Raw genomic sequence first — 22,336 nt, 5'->3', positions numbered from 1 at the left:
TTCAGCGAGTGTATTGCATATCTTAAAATAAACACTGGCACACTTTTGAGACAACTTTTTAATACTGAAGAGTTCGTTAGGAGTGCCAATAAAGTATGGGCAAAACTGGCTGATAAAATGAATAGCTAAAGTGATTTTTTTACAAGGGTTTTAAAGTTGATTATTGATAGGCAGTCTTAAAGTCACAGGGTCACATTGTTTTATAAGTGTTCTCACAAATACACACAGGCACACAAAACTAACCCTCCCCGCACCCCTACTCCCTCCTGAGGGCGTTTTGCTGCACAAAAACCTCCCTCTACTCTTCTTCAGCACAGACTTGAAGACTACCTCCTGCAAGGCATCATTATGATCCGGCTTCTTTTTCTTGCAAGCGTTTTATTCCTAGTGGTGAGTCATAATGAAACATTGATATACAGTATATATATTTTATAGGTTACGGAGGCTTTGGGAAGTTTGGACTGGTGTATACTACTGATTTGTACCCATACATAAGAAGAGCTTCTTTTGATCTTACATAAAGTTGACTCCATAGTATGACAATATATTTTTTGTTACTAACCAGGTGGACAGTGTAAAATGCACTTTGATGACCTTTGAATTCATTTAGAGATGCGAGACTTGGAGTCTTAGGTTTGCAGGTGGACAGAATGGCCGTGACCTACTCAAGAACAATTGAGAATTAAATTAATTGTGGGGTACAGTGTACTTTTCCCTCACTGGATGTATTGTCTGATTAGACAGCGGTTGGGCACCAGAGTTTGGTGACGGATGGTTATGTGTTCCGGTGGACATAGGAGTGGAGACGTGATGTTCTTGCGAAAAGAAGGAAAGCTAAAAGTCAAAAGTCTTCAGCTTCAATTCCTTGGCAAATACAGGCAGGTTGCCATGGTGACCAGTCAGTTACATTACCGGTTGTCTTAAGTTTCGCACGAACAGAGCAGCATTGACTGACTTTTCATGAGTGGGACTATAGAAGTGTATTTGGTGTGTATAGCGTCAGTGGACAGAAAATTAACAGACGAAGCAGCCATTCTGGAAAGTTACATTTTGCAATGATTTATGGTAATTCATGGGAATTTCTAGAGGTGCTTTAAAAACAAAAGCCATTTTGTTTATATCCAGCCGCCATCTGGCGCCATTCACGTGCAACAGTAAATTTTCTCTTTTGGCGGTAGGTGTGTAGGGTTTTAAAGAAAACCGGTACGGCACCAAAGTCATTGAGTACCAAGATTGTTTTAACCTTTTGGGGATTGGTCGACAAAACCGTGTGTGAGGCATAAGTGAAAATGTCAGGATGCTCTTTTCCAAAACGCATGCTCTCTAAATACAAAACACCACGGATTTGCCTGAAAATATTTCAAGACACTTTTCTGGAGGATAAATTGGTGAATTCTTTTGGCAGCATAATTCAAATCATTTATAACAGGAACCAAACAGGAGGTTTGACAGTACTTTAATAAATATTTACTATCTACTCGCAATGTTTCAACATTTTCATCAATCAAGCAAAGTCCTCAATTTATACATCTGTATTGAAAAGAAGAGAAGTTATCTATCAAGCACATAACAATTCCCTTTTGGTTTTATCTGAGCAGTGTTGGGACTAACGTAAAAGCATTACTTTTCCAGTAAGGGGAATCTAACTCATTACTTCTTCTGCCATTACAAGGGCGTTATCGTTGATGACAATCAAAAGTGATGCATTACCATACTTTGGCTGCAAAACGCCAACGCCGGCGTTTCCCCGCACGCCTGTCGCTTTTTTCAACGGCGCGGTTTTTCCCTCTCCGAGTTTGTTACATCACAATTTTTTGGGATCATGTCACCACTCAAAATAGCATCATCACTATCATGAAGTTAGACAGCGATTATGAATACAGTACCCAGACGCTTCCCTATGAACGCATTCTACTTATGATAAACGGTAAATACGAACATTTTTTTTCGGGATGTCGAAAAATATCCAGACATTGCTGTAAGTTAGATTTTGTATCAAGTGCCCCTTTTTCCGAGTACAGGACATTACGGTAGTGCTTCTTTCCACTGCTACCGGCGTGTGGCGCTGTGAGAGGTCACCCAGCATCCACCCGGGAGAAAAAAAATCCGCTTACTCTTCCTATTTCGTGTGTAAATATTCTAAACTGTCTACACCATGTCTATGCTATCTCCACCGCGCTAAGAACTTTGACATTTCCATTGTTTAAAAGGCCATGCATCCATTCAATATGGTTGGTATAAAGTGTAAAAAAGAGGGAAAGCTGTTTCTTTTTAAACTAAAATGGAATAAGAAAGCTTGATGTGGTTGAGAAAATGGTTGGATTGCTTTTTTTTCGGCCACTCCAACACAGAGGAGGACCTTTTGAAGCTTATCTTCCAAAAGTTAGTTACATTTAATTTTATTTATCTTTACAGAGCATGTTATTTTATGAAATGTTTATTTTTAGTCCTAAACAAAACAGGTTAATTATGCAATCCATAATCATACTTAAACAAACCTTAAACATACAAAATATAGCACTGAAGCAACTTACGAACGAATTCAACTTACGAAAGATCGCCCGGAACCTATCTCGTTCGTAAGCAGGGCAGCGTGTGTTATTTACTAATGCACCAAGAGAAAGGGCAACCGACTCAAGTCGTTCGTAACCGAAACGGCTCTATGAGCCATCTCTTGAAAGTGGGAGACGGCTACCTACCAATCACGAGCCGGTTCTCTTCGAGACGCTGTTTTTATTTTGTGATTGGTCAAAATGTATTTTTTTCACTGATTCTAAACTGCTGACTTCAAATGTGTTGAGGATAAAAAAAGTTAAAATTATTTTGTATTTTATATTTTTTTATCAAGATTTGTACCTATTTTAATTTATGTTTCCTATATTTTTCAAGTTTAACGTGTGAGTAGTACTTTTGCTTGATTTTTCCCCTTTTTAATTCTTTCATAATAATAATAAAAACGGTAATATATGGACGAAACAACAAACACAACCAGAAGAGCCATTTGACAGCTACAAGAGACGACTCTTTTTTGGTGAGCCAAGCCGAAAAAAGCCGGTTCTCTAAATAAAGTCGGAATTAACATTTATACAACGGCCCATTCAAGTTAGATTCAAATGATAAAACTCACTTTATATTGTTTACTGCAGATTTTTTTATTATATTAATTTTTGTTTTTTTATTTGTTGTTGTTGCACATCAAGTGGAAGATAAATATGTTGCTGGTGAGAGGCAATAAATATTACAAGGTTCTATAACACAACTATCTGTTCTTCTTTATTCAACTGACTTTAATACTGCTCAGAAAATTTCAAATTCTTTGACATACAGCTTATTTTTAATGTAACGAAAATAGTTAACGTCCCAGGTATCTAGTTACTTTTGCTGTAGAGTAACTTTTTGGACAAAGTAGTGAGTAACAATACCATACCTGTCAACCTGTACGTTTTTGCCGTACAAAGTACGTTTATTGTGCATTTTAAGACATGTACGACATACAAGAAAATCTGTACGGAAAAATGCAAATTTGTCAATGATGGGTACCATCCGGTATAAACGGACTATCACGAAACGGAAAATCAATCAAGTCAAACGAGTTCAAGTTGTGTAGTGAAAGGAAGTCCGTCTCTTTTTAGAGAACCTTTTTTCAACTCATTAAAGAGAGCCGGCTCTCAAACGGTTCACTTGCTTTGATGCATTATATTACGAATTATTATGTTGTATAAAGAAGTTAAGAAAAAAGGAAATATAAAAGAAGAAAATGAAAAAAGACAGGTTTGTGGTTATCCCTTTAATCAGTATATTACCGACAATAATTTAATGCTGAAAATGAATTAATAATTTAAATAAGAAAATGTATTATTCTACTTAATTATATTTCCATGTATTTTTTCCTTCTACAGTGAACGTTCAAGCTACTTAATTTTTGAACTTTTTTAATAATAAACCTCGTTCATGTCGAGCAACTCAGTATCTCACAACAAAATGTTAATTAACAGTATATATATAACGAAGGCAGCACGGCGGCGCAGTGGTTAGCGCTTGTGCGGCACAGTTCATGTCATGGGAACCTGTCGTGGGTTCAAATCCAGCTCCAGACTTCCTGTGCGTAGTTTGTATGTTCTCCCCGTGCTTGCGTGGGTTTCCTCCGGGCACTCCGGTTTCCTCCCACGTTCCAAAAACATGCATTTCAGGTGAATTGGCCGGTCCAAATTGTCCCTAGGTGTGAATGAGCGAATGAGTTGTCTGTCCCTGTGTGCCCTGCGATTGGCTGGCAACTAGTTCAGGGTGTCCCCTGCCCACTGCCCGGAGATGGCTGGGATGGGCTCCAGCGCCCCCGCGACCCTAATGAGGATAAGCGGTATGGCTGATGAGATGAGATGATATAACGAAACACATGTACAATACAGTATAACATGTTAAACTACATAAATAAACACGTTTGAAAAATATTTGGTGTAAGATTTGTTTGTATTTTGTAAGGGAAAATACGACAGTTTCTAAGGGCATGGAGCCCTGGAGCTTGACAGGTATGCAATACAGTAACTGATTACTTTTTTAAGTAATTTGCCCAACACTGTATCTGAGTCATTGTATTGCCTCTAAGAGTTGACTTTAAACGAATAATGTGTGTTATTTAGCGCCTCCCAGTGTTGATTTGGATAAGAGGCACAAATACACGAACTATCCATTATGCGCCGCACTTAAATACACGAACTAATACATGTTTTATTAACACTGCTATTATTGCTGTGTATACACGTGCATTTTTTTAAATACTCATAGGTTAAGAAATGTGTATTTATTTTAAATAACATGAGCCTCGTGTAGAGGGAGCTGATATATTTGTCTGCCATATTGCTTATAAGAGTAAGACCAAAAAACAATAACCCTGAAAAAGGCTGGGCCCCAAAACAATGGTAGAAAATTTGTTTCGTTTGGTCACTTTGAGTCTCCGTAGTATGTAATCTATTTTTTTGCTTTTTTTGGGCAGCACTACACGATAGAGCAATATCTAGTGGTTAAATATTTCTCAGTGTCCTTTTAATCCTTGATGAACGATGACAAGCGAATGCAATTTGGTCTGATACCGTGGCAACCACCAATGACAGCGCAATAGGCGTCCTGCAGCCAATGGCGTCGACACGAAAATCCCCACGCTAATGGCATGAAGTGAGGACGGTGTTTTATTAGCACAATATTTCGCTGTCTTGAGTAGCACAGAAATATACAAGGGGCGATTTTAGGTTTAGATTTTTTTTTTCTCTGTTTCAATTGAAGGAGGGGTTTCAAACTCAGGGTCCACTTGCAGCCCCCAGGATGATAATTTAAGGCTTTAATGACAAAGTTAAAGGTACAGTGTGTATTATTTGACCACTACATGTTGGAAAATTCTGTTGCGGGACCTAAATTTTTTGTTAAAAATAACAAGAAAGAATGAAAATCATAAAGACTCAAGGTGACCATAAAGCTAGGAATCAAATCGACTGAACCATTTCAAGGCACTTGCATTGTTCACATTTTGATTTTGTTTTAACTTTTTTTTACATTTTAGCGAGCATTTTTCATAAATGTAGTTCTTTCCTGTCTTTTATTAAGGAAAAGAGAGTTTTTAAAATGCTATAATTTTGGAGGGTGCTTGGGTTGAATTTGGGGGTGCTTGAGCACCCCAAAAACGGCCTGATTACGCCAATGTTTGTAGCCAAAATTAACATGTCTATTTGGGGGAGGCGTCATTTTCGGCAACATAAAAAAAGTTGTTGAGTTTTTTTGTTGCGAAGAATGAATTTTGATATAATTTTGAGGGATCCTTCGAAGTCACTTCACAAATTTCTGCCCTTTTTATACTGATACTAGCATACTTTGTTTTCAATATGTGACCAGCAAACCTTTGAAAAAACAAAAAACAAACCATAAGCTGCTAGAAGTGGAACAGAAAAACAACAAATCATGCTGAAATTGGAGCTTAAAAGAATTCATGAGTACTTGAGTGGGCAACCTGCTCTAGTCCTACTGATGTCTTGGACTTGTTTGTCCACAGTTCCAGATCACACTTGTCCAAACACTTCACTCTGGTCCTAAACTCATCCGAAAAAGAAGAGAATGGATCATCCCTCCAAGGCAACTCAAGGAAAATCAAGATTACACGGGAATGGACTACATAGCCAAGGTAAAAAGACTCTAGACCCTGCCGGTCGGTGTTTAAAATTTCAGTAGTTTAGGTTCCGTTTTATCTACTGCGTTTGTTTCAGATTCGATCCGATTTCGAGGTTGACACAGACATCAGCTACACTTTGGAGGGCGTCGGTGCAAGCGAGTTCCCCTTCAATGTTTTTGTGGTGGACTCCAAAACCGGATTTATTCGTGTCACCAAAGTGCTGGATAGGGAGGCCATCGACACCTACAACGTAAGTGACTATTTAAAGTTAAAAAAAAAGACTTTGAATACCTGAATGATGATGTGAAATAGGCTATTTAAGTAAAGTTGCTGGAATTTGTCTTATCAGCTGCAGGGCATCGCCAGATTCAATGATGGCACAGAAGCCGAGAAAAAGATGAACATTCGGGTTAAGGTGCTAGACGAGAACGACAACAAGCCACAGTTTGAACCCATAAAGCCCGTGGATGTGTACGAACGCAGCCCTGCAGGTTTGAGCAACACAACACTAACATTTAATGGGAACAGTGTTTATGATTTAGCGCCTCCTAGTGGCAGAAAAAAAACTTAATTCGTTTGAAAAAAAACTATACATTCGAATAATAATAATAATACATTGTATTTCGAAGCGCCTTTCATGACACCCAAGGTCGCTGTACATATGAGTAGGACACAACAATAAACAAAGAGGAAAACAAGAGTAAAACAAGCTATTAATAAATCGCAAATAAAACACATTCGAGTTTAAGGGGCGGAATGTGAGGCTGATGGTCCAGAAAAAGCAAGTCTGGGGAGGTGAGTTTTAAATCCGGATTTGAAGGTGGACAGAGTCGAAGAATTTCGGAGGTCAGGCGGCAATGAGTTCCAGGGCTGGGGGGCAGAGCGGCTGAAAGCTCTGCTCCCCATGGAGCTGAGGCAGACAGGGGGTATAGTGAGATGGAGGGAGGAAGATGATCTGAGGGTGCAGGATGGCGGGGCAGTGTAAAGGAGGTTGGAGAGGTAGGGAGGGGCAAGGTTATGAATGGCCACTTAGGTGTAGAGCAGGATTTTGTAATTGATTCTATGGTAGATCGGGAGCCAGTCGAGTTGTTGAAGGACAGGGGTGATGTGATGGCGAGAGGGGGGTTTGGTGATGATGCGGGCAGCAGAGTTATGGACCAGCTGAAGTTTATGGAAGGACTTATAAGCAAAAATGAACTATCGAATATAAGTGCACTATTACATACATGTGGTTTTAGATATTTGGATCTATTTTACATAACATAATGCTCACATAGAGGGAGCTGATTGTCCACCGTCTTGCTGCGACGGCTACCCCCAAAAAATAAAAACCTTATGAAAGGAAGAGCAAAAAGTGGTGCTGTTTGTAATTATTTTGATTTGTAGCACTCTATTTCAGTTGCATTACACAATGCAGTGACATCTATTGGTCAAATATTACAATGTCCCTCTAAGACCCATCAATGGATTTTTTCAGTTTGATTAATGACCCTGGCTTGGTTTGAAACAAAGTCCCATACCGTATGAGTCATACAGGACAGAGAAGCGTTCACGTTCACATAACAAAAAAGTACTTACAATTAAAACGCTATGTTTAAAAAATCAATATCTGAATAATTATTTTAAGTATAAAAAAAAATACTTAAAATGTGAGCAAGCCTGCCACCATCAGCCATTTCAGATTCATTAGCTTAAAATAAGATTTCTTATTTTATGGAATTCTAAAAATAGATTTCTTATCTACTAAACTAAGAAAATGAGTCTCCATTTGAGCAAAATTATCTGAAGGTTCAAGGTCATTTTGTTTATTTTAATGAAGAAGTGTAGATCATTTAACTTCATGTAATGTGTAGACTAACTGTAAACAAGTGCTAAAAGACACATTATAAAATACAAACTTTGGAAACTCAAAGTGACTAAAAGCACATCATTTATTTTTATTTTTTTTCACTATCCTCCTTATTAAACGATAATAACCCTTATTCCGCTTAGCCGTCCACTAGTAAAGTTTTTGCTTTTTGGGGGACCTGTAGCAGCAAGATCAGCTCCCTTTAGGTGAAGTCATGTAATGTAAAATAAATGCAAATGTAACCTACGAGTATTTTAGAAATACAGTCTATGACAGTTCAAGTAATTTTGCTTATTTTTTGTTTTGTTATTTACCACTAGGAGGCGCTAAATAATGCAAAGTGTCTCTTTAAGTGTTAATATTGTGTCTTTTTTTTACAACACAAAACAACAACGACTAACAATTTACAAAAGGAAATTACAAAATATTTGCATATAATTAACTGTACAATAAAATAATAAAATGTGTGACTATAAGCCCAAAGGGATTAATCAGAGGCAGACGCTTTTGATTGCCTCGTTGTTACTATTTATCTGCCAGGCAAGACAGATTCGAAATTTAAAAAGGTAAAAACAAAACCCAACCCCCCAAAATACACTTAAGGCCAGCAATTGTATCCCTTACCCCTCCTAGAACACTCTTGACATATTTTCTTTAGCACATTTATAAAAAATAGTCATATCATACTTTATACAATGTTTTAAAATTAATTTTAGAATTAATGTTTTTTTCTATTAAAAAAATATTTATTTTCCAAGGTGTTAGAATTATTTTAGTTTTCAAGTAAACTAAAAAACGTTCTCAAAATTAGCGATGGGGTAAGTTTTTTCAAGAATTATCCCCAAATTAGTTGCAAAGACAAGAAAAACTATTTTTAAATTAACATTATTATCTTTTGAACTGCGTCATCAGGCTATGCCAAGGAAACTCGAACTAAGCCAAACATTATTGTTCCACTTCTATCCTGTAGATGGCAGTGCGGCATTACATACTGTAGGATGTTCCGAATGCCTACCTGTCAACTTTCAACCCATTATTAATCATTACAATTCTCCTTATTAAACGATAATAACCCTTATTGGGGTTATCAGTCCACTAGCAGCATTTATCACTTCCTTTTTACACGGAACAAAACAAAAATAGAGGTATTTTCTTGACGATTTAATCCATCCAGCATTTTCGTTGAGGAGAGATCCCCATTCTTTTTTGTTTCGACCTGATCCTTGAGTTACTTTCTTTTCTTAGTTGTCCCTTCTTCTATGCTCATTTTCACAATATTAACTTGTGGATTCTTCGATTATAACACGCCTGACTTCAAAATGTACGGAAACCAGTGGTGGGCCGTGGGTTTCAATCCAAGGCTTTCAGTAGGCTGAATCAATCCAACCCTCATTAACTATTTTATAACTATAAAACATTGCCAGCAGCTAAATCTGTAAAACCTATGAAAAGCATCAATAATACCTCATAAAATGTCAAGATTATTTAAGACTATAGCCAAATTTTATCCACTCAAAATAATTTTTATTTATTCTCAAAATTCATCTTTGAGAAGATTTCAAATACTCTGTCATACAGATTATCCATACGTTTCTCATCCATCAATAATTTTTTTTTCTATCGCCATTGAATCTAATGCTGGGAGTCGAGCCTATCCTGTCATATTCCTAGCATAAGTTTTTTATTCGATTTTAGCCTGAAAATGTCCGTTCGACAGAAGCAGTGGACACGGGAATACTATTTTTTCCTGACCTTTTTGGTGATACATTCGTTACTGCCCCCTAGCCAACTATAGTTTGTGAAACCACTGAGTTTTCGTTACGCCTTCTAGCAAGCCCTGACTCGCCAACTCAGAATCTGATTGGAATAAAAAACAGCTTTATTGTCCCCTATTTTATGCCTCAGGGTCTGCAGAGCTGATTGTGAAGGCCTTCGGGTAGATTTCTGACCCTGGAAACAAGTAATGCCTGAAATTTGATTGGTTTAATGCTTGAATATGAAACTACACGTCTGAGAGTAGAGCATCCAGGGTTTAAGCAATAAAAAGGACCTGACAGACGATTTAGAATTATTTAATAAGTAATCATGGATAAAATATAATTAACATCACTGCAATGATTACAGATTTTAATCACCTGTGCCCGTTCATTTGGCGCCAACTGTCGCAGGTTCTGATTGACTCCCTGTCACTATTTGAACGCAGTCCTGTCTGTCCCCTGTTGTCAGTCCATCTGCGAATCTCAGTGAATACTAGGCAAGCCTTTTTTCGACCATGACTCCCAGTTCTCCTCTTTTTTGCTCCCGTCTGTCCCCGGCTACGACCTGTTTTGATCCTGACCACGTCTGCTTTCCCGTCCCGGCTTACGACCTTTTTGTGACAGCCCACCACTGATAGAAATGAATATAAAGCGACGTATGTGCGCTTATCATGTTTTAACGACAAAGCCGGAACACATGCAGCAAAAAATGCTTGATTGAAGAAAACATTTGTTGGTGTACCGCGACAACATTAGCAATCTACGATGACGTTGTCTGCTACAAGTGACCAAGACGATCTGGATAAGAGCCAAAATGGGCAAGATGAGATCGATCTAGTGAAAAAGAGTTTGTTTTTTTTCCTTTTTGTTGTGGTTATGCAGCGTACACAATTTGAAATGGTAAAAAAAAACCTTATAAAATATGGGGAAAAGGTAGGAGTAGACAGGTTTGCAATTGACAGCTCAGCCATGGGTATTCAGGGTTCAATGTAATCTAGTCTTTGTTTGACCACGTTAGGACCACAGACATGTTTCCTTGATATTGGCAAAGACATTTGAAATACTTGACATGCTCGTTTTCATTTTGCAGGGACGCCCCTCACGACAGTCACTGCGACCGATGCCGATGAACCGGGTCACCTCAATTCTCAGCTGGTCTACACCATCATGAAGCAGGAACCACCCCACGGCATGTTCCACATGAACAGTGTCGGAAACATCTATGTGGACAAGTCCACTTTGGATAGAGAGGTGCTTTTCGGCTTCACACAAGGAAATCTTTTTCCAGAAATGTGTGCAACATTTATTTTGTGCTGTCAGATGGCAGATCGGTACCTTGTGACGGTGCTTGCTCAGGACCTCAACGGGGACCCTGAGGGACTCACAGGAACCAGTACATTGACCATCAATGTGCTGGATATCAATGACAACTTGCCAACATTGGAAAAAGACCAGGTGCTTGCTGAATTCTAAAAGACTTGATATGACAAAGTTGCTCATTTTAACTATTAGATTTAGAGATGTTCGAGCAATCGCCTAATCTTTAAGTATAGTCATCAATATCAATACCACATACCGACACCATTAGTACATTAAATTCAATTACAAAAAATATTAAATATTTTTAGAGAAATTCCTGTGAATCCTAACAATATATTTTTCTTAATATTCAATCCATTTAACAATTTCTTCAATTTCAGGTTACTGAGTTTTAAAATGACCTCTACAACGCAGCCAAACTTGTATATTGGCTACTGTGATTAACAATACCTTAAAGAAGCTAACATCGGCACTGATAACTGAAACTTGGTATTGGTGGCTGACCATCTTTAATATTAGGAATATAATTCTTAAAATGTCATTATTTAAAATAATATGTTTATTATTTTACTAAAAATACAAGTAAAATAAATACGGCAAAACCCCAAAAGTATTCAAGCAAGAATCTGGTAAGAATTAGTTGATAATTATCATTATGAGTTTTTCAGTGCATAGATGACTCAAAAGATGTGAAATCATACTGCCCCAAGATAAAATATTATTAATTATTGATGAAATACATTTTAATTAACAGTTGTACAGTATTTTATTATATTTATTCAGATGTCAAGGTAAAAATAGGAATATTAGTATTTAAGTATTAGACAGAAGTAAATGGAAGGAGACCAAGAGGAAGGCCGCGATTGACGTGGATGGACGGTGTAATGAGTGCACTTCAGGAAAGAGGTCTTAATTTAGTGAAGGCTCGAGCTCTTGTTGGTGATAGGAATGAGTGAAGGGTGTTGTGAAAGGATAGTAGGATGTTTGGACGCATTCTAAGGGACGGGCAGGGCACCTGTATGATGCGGCAGGGGTAAACCAGTGAAAGCCTCCTGTTGAACAAAAGAGTGTGTTATGTCACCCTGACACGAGTGACATGGCCGCTTTCTTGTGTCCCGTTTCATCTGGAGGGACAAAAACATGACCAACTTGAGTGCCGAGGTGCTTAACTTGTTTGGGTGTTTGGGCAATTGGGTTGGCAGGAAAAAATGAATAAATAATTGTGTGTTTTTTGCTAGTATTTCCCTTTTTCATTTTCTTTATTTTTGTGTAGGTGTTTGTCTTGCTGTCAGTCACCCCTCTCGAGGGATATGACCAGGGTAGATAGATAGAAGTATTAGACAGATCTAATTATATTGTGTTTGAGTAGTTTTTTCTCTTTTTTAGCGAAAAAAAAGATGTTTTTTTATTTGAAGAAGATGATTACTTTGAGAAAATGATCTGACAATGAGAAAGAAAGTTAATTTTGCAGTACAAGGTGACTAAACGAGCTCGACTAAGTTATGTTTTGGATGGACTAAGTTAGTGGAAGATGAAAAAAGCCATGTCAGTATTTTCGTCAATATTCGAAATGATAAACAATCCGCTGTGTGTTTTTGTTGCAGTACGAGGGCAGCATCATAGAGAACACAAAGGGTGTGGAGGTGATGAGGTTTAAAACCCAAGACTTAGACTTGAAGGACACTGAAAACTGGCAAACCGTGTTCGATATTGTGAAGGGCAATGAGGCCGACTACTTCAGCATCAAAACAGACACCCAAACCAACGAAGGGGTCCTCATGCTTGATAAGGTACGTGTGTAAAATAATCGTTATTATCTGTGTGCTCACAATTTGAAATAACTGAACTATATCCCTAGCCTGTGGATTACGAAGACGTGAAAGATCTTGAACTTGAGCTGACAGTGAGAAACAAGGCTCCTCTTTATGAGGGTGTTCAGCAAAGCAGCCCATCTAAAACCTACCCGGTCAAAATCAATGTACAAAACCAGTGGGAAGGTCCATATTTTGATCCCAAAGTCAAAGTGGTCACCATCTCTGAGGGAAGCGACCCTTCGAGTGCTGATGTCATAGCTCACTACCCGGCCCTCGATGGCGACACTGGGAAACCAGCTGAAAAAGTCAAGTGAGTGCCTCATTTTTTACCAATACGGTACTGTATTATCTTTAATAGAATCTCTTATATTGTAATTTCATAGTACTGATAATCATAGTTGTATTAAGGGGTGGTGTGACTTGGTTTAGTGGTCCCTACCGATGTTTAAGGTACCAAATGCACAACGCACTAGTGGGTGTGTTTTGCACTGGTATGAATCCAGGTAATTGATCTGTGTTGCAGATATGTTAAAGGAACTGACCCTGACAACTGGCTCACCATTGACCCAGAGACGGCCGATATCAAACTGAACAAAATGCCTGACAGAGAATCGACTTTCTTGGTGAACGGGACTTACTACGCTGAAGTACTCTGCATTTCCGAAGGTATGCCAACACGAGGATAGCGCTGCCTAACCACCCTGTTTGTAACAAAAAAGCACTTGCATGTTTTCCTGTTATTATTATTCATAATAATAACAGTGTCAGACGGCACAGTAGGTGACCGTTTAGCAAGTCTGGCTAAAGTTTAGAGGTCCTGGGTTCAACTCCAGCCATGGGTTTTCCCTGGGGACTTCGGTGTCCTCACACATTCTAAGAACCCGCATGGCAGATTGATTGATGACTCCAAAGTGTCCCTATTGATGCATATATGTGAATGGTTGTCTGTCTGTGCGTGTCCTGTGATTGGCTGGCAAGCGGTCTAAGGCAGGGGATTAAAACTCATTTCACTCAGGGGCCACATAGTTTTTCTCATAAGGGTCTGACAAGTAAATTAAAAGTATAAAATGTTAGCCTTAGCAGCGGGGTTGAAGGTCTTTTCGGAGGCTCACAATTAAATAATGTTTCAGGTATGTAATATTTGCTCATTGGGTTTTTCTTCGCCACAATTTTTTTACATCCTTTATAAAAAGGAGCTAATCCTTTCTTTAAACTGTATTGCCTTAAAGAGCGCGTATGTGACTTTTATGTCAGGTAAAATTACATCAGGATGGGGACTGTATTTCAATGTTCCCTGGTTAATTAATGGCAGGCTGCAGATACAGCCACAGTGGGTGCTTTGTGAGTGGTGCCTGGCCCCCGAGAGAATGTTTTTCCTAAAATGAGTTTGATACCCCTAATCTAAACAGACACCCCCTCGAGCACCGCCACTGGCACCGTGGCTATCCAAGTGGAAGACTTCAATGACCACTGCCCCACCCTGACCAACACCCTCGAGACTCTGTGCGTTCCTGGCGACGCCGTCATCGTCACCGCTACCGACCAAGACGACTTTCCCAACGGGGCTCCGTTCACTTTTCAAATAATCTCAGAGGAACTCAAAGAAAAATGGCAGGTGGAGCATCTCAACGGTGAGGAAAAAGGTTTGTCAATGGCTTGTGGCCAAATCTCATCTCACATTTTTGCCTGCAGATACTGCAGCCATCTTGAGGGCCCAGCGCTCCTTGTGGTCAGGTCCCCATGAAATTGAATTAATGGTGAAGGACCAGCAAGGGGGGGCATGCCCAGAAGCACAGAAAGTGACAGTCCAGGTGTGCACTTGTGAGGACGGAATCATTTGTGGGAGGAGAGGCGGAAGTGGTCAGCCGGAGAAGAAATCCGAGTTTGGACCTGCAGGCATTGGTCTTCTGCTACTGGGCCTGCTGCTGCTACTGCGTAAGTTACCTTGTGGGGGAGGAGGGAAAACTGCACACCCTGATAAGGTTCAAAAGTTTTACAACTAGAAAATAAGAGGCGGATCCAGATACATTTATGTGTGTGTGTTTGCCTGTATGGGGGGGGGGGTGCAACATGTACCCCACCAAAAAGTTGGCCAATAGGATCTTCATGCCCTCCCGTGTCTCCACGGGTAATCTGCTGGTGTAGAAAATGCAAGAAAAACTACAAAATGTCCCTTTGACTTGCTTATGGTAAGTGCGAACTTGATTGTTGAATGGAAAGCACATACACTATTTTGCCAGTAGGGGACGCTTTCGTCGCAAAGATGACTGTGACGTGTATTGATCATTTGGTTGCAATCCTATGTCTTTGAGGGTTTCAAGGTTTGACTTAAAATCAAATGGAAGGTATCTTAATTTCAAGTTGTTTTATGTTTTCAAGGACTGTCTTCAACGAAACTTGTTTGTGGGTCTATTTAAAGGGAAACTGCTTAATATTTGACCACTAGATTGACTACAACCCTACTACATACACAACATAGATGTCTTAGTGCAACAGAAAACGTGTGCTACAAAGCTCAAGTAAATATACAAACTAACAAACCACATTATTTCCCTTTTCATTTTTTGTCCAGCCTTTCATACGGTTTGGAGATTTCGGGGGTACCCTTAGCAGCAAGTGAGCAGACAATCATGTCAGTTCTATCTAGATGAGCCTCTTGTGTTTTTAAGTCCAAAAAATACAAATCTTTCGACCGACGAATATTTACAAAAATGTATGTTTACATGACAGTTCACTTATCCCATTATTTTATTTATATACTATTAAGATTTTATTTATATACTATTAAGATTTTATTTATATATTATAAACATATTCTTATTTAATGATGGTGCTAAATAATACACTGTCCCCTTAATGACACACATGCCCACCAAGCTTGATATTAAGACAGAGAGGATTTATACTGCACCTGTCCCCTTAAAATAGAAAAATATTATCAATTCAGATATTTTTTTTATTTAGTAAGTATTTTTCTTACTCTTAAAATTGTCACCAAAAAATTATACTTTTTTTGTAAAAGTAATAACGGCTTTAAAATGAACATAATTATTTGAAACAGTGTTTTTTTTTATCTCAATTGAAATACTTCTTGAAACTATTTGGAATAAGAAAATAAATGTATTTATACATTTATCAAACTTCATTTTACAGAACTAGTTTTACTAATAGTTATTTTACAGATTATTATGAAAAATTGTCGGATAAAAATCTATTTATCTACCTATCTATCTACCCCGGTCATATCCCTCGAGAGGGGTGACCGACAGCATGACAAACACATACAATAACAAAGAAAATAAAAAAGGGAAAAAGTACCAAAAAACACACAAAAAAATGACCATGGCCAACCCAAATGCCCAAACACCTCAAACAAGTTCAGCACCTCCGTATCCAAGTTGGTCACGCTTTTGTCCCTCCAGATGAAACGGGACACAAGAAAGCGGCCATGTCACTCGGTTTAGGGCCCGACAGCTTACCCTGGTTTACCCCTGCTGTATCATACAGATGTGTGCCCATCCCTTAGAACACGTCCAAACAATTTCTGTTTATGATATCTATATTAAACAAACACTTTGATATTTGAGAAGTCAAATTAAGTTCATAGGATTTACAGAAATGCCTATGCCTTAGTTATGCTAAAGCATATTAGCAAAAAAAACACACACAAATTTTTGGGGGACCATGGCCAACCCAAATGCCGAAATACCCAAACAAGTTAAGCACCTCGGCACCCAAGTTGGTCATGCTTTCGTTCCTCCAGATGAAACGGGACACAAGAAAGCGGCCATGTCACTCGGGTCAGGGTTACACAAGGCACCTTTCTGTTTAACAGCCGGGCCCGACAGCTTTCACAGGTTTACCCCTGCCGTTGAACAAGAAAATGTCAATAAACGGAAATTCAAATTTTCTTTATTGACATATTTGGGATTTTTTGTTGCTGCCAAATGTTATTGCAGTACTCTTTATTGCACTATTATTACAACTTCACCAGTCACCAATCAATACCTTTTAAATCATTTTTCCATTATTCAATAAGAAAATTGAACTCAATATAATAAATATCATATATTTATATGATAAAAAAAATCCAAATTTTTACAGTCCTTCCGCTGCTGTTGCTCTTTTTCCAATGTGGAGATAATTTGGGGCTCCCGTGGAGTGCTGCAGACATCCCGTTTGAAACCAAGTCCCACTTGGTCAACTACTGCACCGAAGGCCAGGGAGAAAATACGGTTAGTTGTAACCACATATCCAGCTCTTGAGGTCACCAATCTGCTCTTTGACCTTGGTTTTGTCAGCAGGCGGTGCCATTAAACCTGATCCCGACACATCAGTTTGCAGAAGATGTGACCGACCACATGAAGAAGTCGGTCTTTGTTGACAATTTCCAGGGAAACATTGAGGAGTCTTGGGCAAGAAAGCAGGCCAACATGAACACATTCTGGTTGGGGGGCGCATCAGTTGGACGCCAGGCCAGGGCAGAGTATGACAGCATTGCTCTACCCGACCACCTGATTGCCCAATATTACCAACAGGTGATAACCAATCCACTTTGACCTCCGAGCTATCATATTTGCTAAGATATCTTCTTTGTCATGCAACAGAGGGTGTACGGAAAAGGTGGCCGAGCCAACCTGGCTGTGAAGGACACTTACCTGAAGTACAGTTTTGAGGGCCAAGGCTCCTCGGCCGGCTCGGTAGGCTGCTGTAGCCTGCTGGAGAACGACAACGACCTGCAATTCCTTGACGACCTGGGTCCCAAATTCAAGTCCCTGGCGGAGCTGTGCGGTGGCAGGAAGATCCAACCAGATATGACTCCACCTCCTACAAAATTAGTCATTGAACCAAGGCTGAACCCCCCCGACCTGCCACCAGTTGCCTCCAGTATAGGACAGACCGCATCTCAGGTGGTAAAACAAACTATGGCGGGGCAGAATCAAGAGATGACTGCATTGAATGAAGCAATAAAAAACCAAGCCCAGGTGTTCATGCTTCAGCAGCAGCAGCCCATCTACTACACCGCTGCCGCTCCCATGCAGTATGTCGTCCAGCCACAAGTCCAGAATACAATGTTTCTGGCTGAAGGACCAGCTAATCTCCAGAGTGTGGTTCTAGCAGCACCTCCGCAAGGACTGCTCGTGTCTGGCAGACACTCCAAGGATGCCAGTGTGGTCTTGGTAGAGAATCCCAATGTAATGACCGAAATCCCAAGCAGAAATATTGCAAGCCTTCAGAACATCGCAGTGGTGGAAAAACTCCCCGCAGTGTCGGTGAAAGTTCACGGAGGGAGCCGAAGATCGCTTGTACAACAGTGTGGAGATGCCGAAGGGATTTCCGGAGCTCACACAGTTGTTTTGGTAGAAGGATCATCTGGTGTAAATGAAGCTTCAAATATTAACCAGAAGAGAAACAACTCTGGATCTGTAAAGTCTCTCAGAGCTCAAAGCACCACCGGAAAGCCTGCAGGACCTCAGGTGGTTTCTTCTAGAATGCACCGGAGGGTAGTTGTGGAGGAAACACGCAAATAATGTTTTTTTTTTTTGTTTTTTGTTTTTTTGGGGGGGTGGCGCGGCTATATGGTGTTCCTTTTGATTGTATTTGACTAATGGATCTTTTTTCAAATGGAATAGAAGTTAGTCCTGTTAACTGCTTGTATTACTATGGACCAAATTCCCTCTTTTGGGGGAGCTTATGTGTTTTTAATACACTCCAAACTCTAACAACAAAGGGACTGTACGGGAGCTTTTATAGTTGACATTTGCATTCTCTAGTCCAGGGGTCTCAAACCTTTTTCAAGCGGAGAGCTTCTTTTTTGTTACTTATTGGTGCAAAAGGCACCCAGTCTGAGATGCATTTCTAAAAAAAATATCTTGTTATTTCTGTGTTGTTTCTGTGTTATTACCAGGTTGATTAGTGAAAGTAGCGTTATACATTTTCGTTAACCACTAAAAACATCGGGAACTTAAACCTTAGTTTTAAACAGTGATTCTAGCGCCACCCTTTTTTCAGAACCCTAAAACAGGTTTGAAACCCTAACTTGCAGCCCAAACCCTCACTCCTAACCCTGGCCCTACACCTAACTCTAGCTGTAACCCTAGCCTTAACCCTGTTTCAAACCGTAACCATTGTTTTAAACATATTTTGGAACCCAACATTCAGTTTAGAACTTAAATATGGTGCTCAAACCTTAGTTCCTAACCCTAAAACTGCACCTAATAATAGCTGTAAACCCTAGCCCCAACCTTATTTCAGAAGCCTAAAGTCCCTTTAATACCCAAATACGAAGCCTAAACCTTAGTTTCTAACCTGAGCCACGATCTTATTTCGGAACCATACAATTATTTTGGAACCGTTATTTGAAGCACAAACCCAAGCTCCTAATCCTACCCAAACACCTCACCTAAAAACATTGCAACAATTTCAAGCATTTACAAACACATTACCCAAAATGTTTCAAACCCAGCACTCGTGGGCTATTTTCAGAACAAGTCCGCACGCACCTCAACTTTCCTCAGGGCCACCCTGGTGCCCATGGGCACCACGTTGGAGACCCCGCCTCTAGTCTATATCAAATGAATGGTGTCAATGATAATTGTTGTAATCATGTAAGTTTACTCAAAGTAAACATTTTTTAATAATTGTAATAAATGATTTTGAATTGGGGGCAGCACGGCGGCGCAGTGGTTAGCGCTTGTGCGGCACAGTTCATGTCATGGGAACCTGTCATGGGTTCAAATCCAGCTCCAGACTTCCTGTGCGGAGTTTGTATGTTCTCCCCGTGCTTGCGTGGGTTTCCTCCGGGCACTCCGGTTTCCTCCCACATTCCAAAAACATGCATGTCAGGTGAATTGGCCGGTCCAAATTGTCCCTAGGTGTGATTGAGCGAGTGAGTTGTCTGTCCCCGTGTGCCCTGCGATTGGCCGGCAACCAGTTCAGGGTGTCCCCTGCCCACTGCCCGATGATTGCTGGGATGGGCTCCAGCACCCCCGCGACCCTACTGAGGATAAGCGGTGTAGCTAATGAGATGAGATGAGATGAGATTTTGAATTGGTACATTTAAGAAAAGCTGCACAGTATAAGCCTAAAAAAGTCAAATATATTTTCGAAATCACCCAATCAAATTGTCTTGCTATGAATAAGAAAGACATTTTACTAATATTTACACTAATAAATGCAAAGTCTTACTTATAAATATTTTCAGTTAATCGAGTGATGTGATGATAGGAGAAAAAAATATGAATTGGTAAATGGAATTTAATAAGTTTAAACAAAAAGTCAGTTTAATCACCACGTCCATTTTAATTCTAAGGATTATTAAATAATAGTTGAGATTGCAAACACCAAATAAAAGAAAGCAAACGGTCGGTGCATACAAAACACGAGGGCTTTGGGTGTGTCGACTGAGGTTATGTCTGTGCATGTGCTTCAGTTGTAGAACCGGTTTGAATTTTTTTCAACCCCCAACAAATGCACGTACATGCACTTCACCGTCACTTATTTGCTGTCACTCTTGTCAACAGGAGAGTTCCCGATTATTCATAATCAGCTCGTTTTATTAAAGGAATGAGTTATTTATTTTTCTATCGTTGTTTTGCATGATATGAAGACATCTGTAGTGTCTTCCATGGAGATGATTTTTACTGTCAGCTCATTGACTGCTCAAACTCAAGAAACACCTTGTGGGGAAAAGGGGAAAAACTGCACGCTTTAAATCCACACCATTTTGTCTATGCTCAAATGTTTTGAAGGATACGGAAGAAATACTGCAAAATGTCCCTTTCACAGTCCTCAACAAGGATTCTAAAACAAATGGATAACACATGCCAAACTCAAATGTTACTCATTTCTGTCGTTTCTGTTCCTAATCCGAAGCACTAACCATTTGGGAAAACTTTCTGGCCAAATCAGGGGGAAGCTATTTTGTCATGCCCTGCGCTGAAATACGGCCGCGCTCAGGCAACGGTTGACACGGTTGACTAATTTTCTGATTATGATCATGCAAAAGCTCCAATAGATTTTTATTCGCTGGAAAGTGTCAGGCCAGGGCAAAATTGTCACCCTACCAATGAGAAGAGTTAGCTTTTGTTGCTCATTTCACAATGTCCATACTGAAATGGTAAATGGTCTGCATTTATGTAGCGTTTTTCAAGCCAATGAAGACCTCCCAAAGTGCTTTACAATGTGCTTCACACTTATTCACACACACACTCACACACCAATAGGGAGTCAGCCATGCAAGGCGCCTACCTGCTTACAAATCAGAATCACTGCATCAACATATGTTTTTGAATTGACTTGGCTTTTGGCGGTCAAACTCAATCTTCAGTTCCAGTTTTGGACCTTAAGGTCAGGCTGTCCTAGAAAGGAATTTTAATTCTTCTCAGATTTAAGATGGCTGATCCCATGAAAGTTCAATTGGCCCCTTATTCCCCCCGCATTTGAAAGTGACCAGGGTGGACAAATTGGTGAATCTAGGTGTTACAATGTATGTTAGTGAATGTTATGTATTGTGTCATATGATTTATTTGACAGGTGTGTGGACCAAACCCAAATCTGAAGGAAACAACAATTCAGATTGAAACTTTATAAATCGGCAACCTGTGAATAACCCACTAAGAAGTCTTAACAGTTGAATTTACTCACATGCAAAAAGACCATTACTGTATTCTGAGCATTTAAAATAGAGTCACCAACTAGCAAAACAAGTTGTTTTGATGGACGACTTGCTTTGGGCGTGGGAGCGACTCTGAAACTTTCATCCACACTTGGTCTTCTCTTCAGTCATCATCCAGGTGAGTCAATTCAATGTGACTCATCGTCTCAAGTCCTTGTTTTTTCTCTCTAGTCTTGGAAGCATTGATGACAACTCCTAAGGGGTTTGGCTACTTTTTGTCAAAACAGAAGATGCCAGGCCCAAACAGAAGACTTGCAGCCCCAAATGGTAATGGAGTCAAGAGATCATACTACGTTTCACAAAATTAACAGGCCACAAGTGAATGAACACCCTAGAAAAATGAAACACCGATTCTGGCAATCGATGAACTGCAATGAACTGAGGATCAATTGTACTTTAAACATTTGGGATAATACTGTACTCCCTTGAAAATCTGCATGTTGGCGTAGGCCAAACAATGATGTCCTATTTTGTTATTTCAAGACCCTGTGGCTTAAATCCAACAATACATATCCTTTTTCTTTGTCCATTTGAACACCTATTGAGACTATTGAGGTTTACAAATCCCTTAACCGCCAAGGTTGTCAGGACACCACTTCCTGTGGTATGTCTTGGGCAAGTACAGCCGGGCGGCACCCATTACCCTCCAGGCTGTTTTTTTGGGGTAAGGGTTGGCTTCACGCATGTAACAGATAGCACTGGTTTCCATGGTTACGAGTAGCAGGAGAAGCCTCCAGCTCTGACTCCGATACAGCTGCTTCATCA

The 22,336-nt window shown here is 39.7% G+C and overlaps 1 protein-coding gene across 2 annotated transcripts; it reads left to right on the top strand.

The window, feature by feature from the left end:
- The first annotated feature begins 329 nt into the window (after nucleotides 1-329).
- LOC148354953 (desmoglein-2.1-like) lies at nucleotides 330-19,510 on the top strand. Of its 2 annotated transcripts, none has more exons than XM_088349394.1 (14): nucleotides 330-390; nucleotides 6,038-6,166; nucleotides 6,249-6,404; nucleotides 6,504-6,645; nucleotides 10,851-11,011; nucleotides 11,081-11,215; nucleotides 12,685-12,870; nucleotides 12,939-13,204; nucleotides 13,418-13,560; nucleotides 14,304-14,525; nucleotides 14,587-14,829; nucleotides 16,999-17,129; nucleotides 17,199-17,432; nucleotides 17,502-19,510. In XM_088349394.1, the coding sequence occupies exons 1-14, from the start codon at nucleotides 349-351 to the stop codon at nucleotides 18,423-18,425; spliced, it is 3,114 nt and encodes a 1,037-aa protein (XP_088205520.1). In that variant the 5' UTR covers nucleotides 330-348; the 3' UTR covers nucleotides 18,426-19,510. The 2 variants fall into 2 exon arrangements, with proteins under 2 accessions (XP_088205520.1, XP_088205521.1); XM_088349395.1 differs by lacking the exon at nucleotides 330-390 and adding an exon at nucleotides 4,984-5,169.
- Nucleotides 19,511-22,336: the final 2,826 nt, after the last annotated feature.

This window comes from Urocampus carinirostris, chromosome 12, assembly GCF_059441175.1.
Source record: "Urocampus carinirostris isolate Australia breed hairy pipefish chromosome 12, RoL_Ucar_1.0, whole genome shotgun sequence".
NCBI classification, from domain to species: domain Eukaryota; kingdom Metazoa; phylum Chordata; class Actinopteri; order Syngnathiformes; family Syngnathidae; genus Urocampus; species Urocampus carinirostris.
Note: the sequence above shows the minus strand (reverse complement) of the source record. Positions and strands in the feature narration are given on the sequence as shown.

Coding starts and splice junctions, on each gene's coding strand:
- LOC148354953 (XM_088349394.1), top strand. CDS start 349: ATGATCCGGCTTCTTTTTCTTGCAAGCGTTTTATTCCTAGTG. Junction 13,561..14,303: donor AGTACTCTGCATTTCCGAAG/GTATGCCAACAC, acceptor TAATCTAAACAG/ACACCCCCTCGAGCACCGCC. Junction 14,526..14,586: donor GCAGGTGGAGCATCTCAACG/GTGAGGAAAAAG, acceptor TTTTGCCTGCAG/ATACTGCAGCCATCTTGAGG.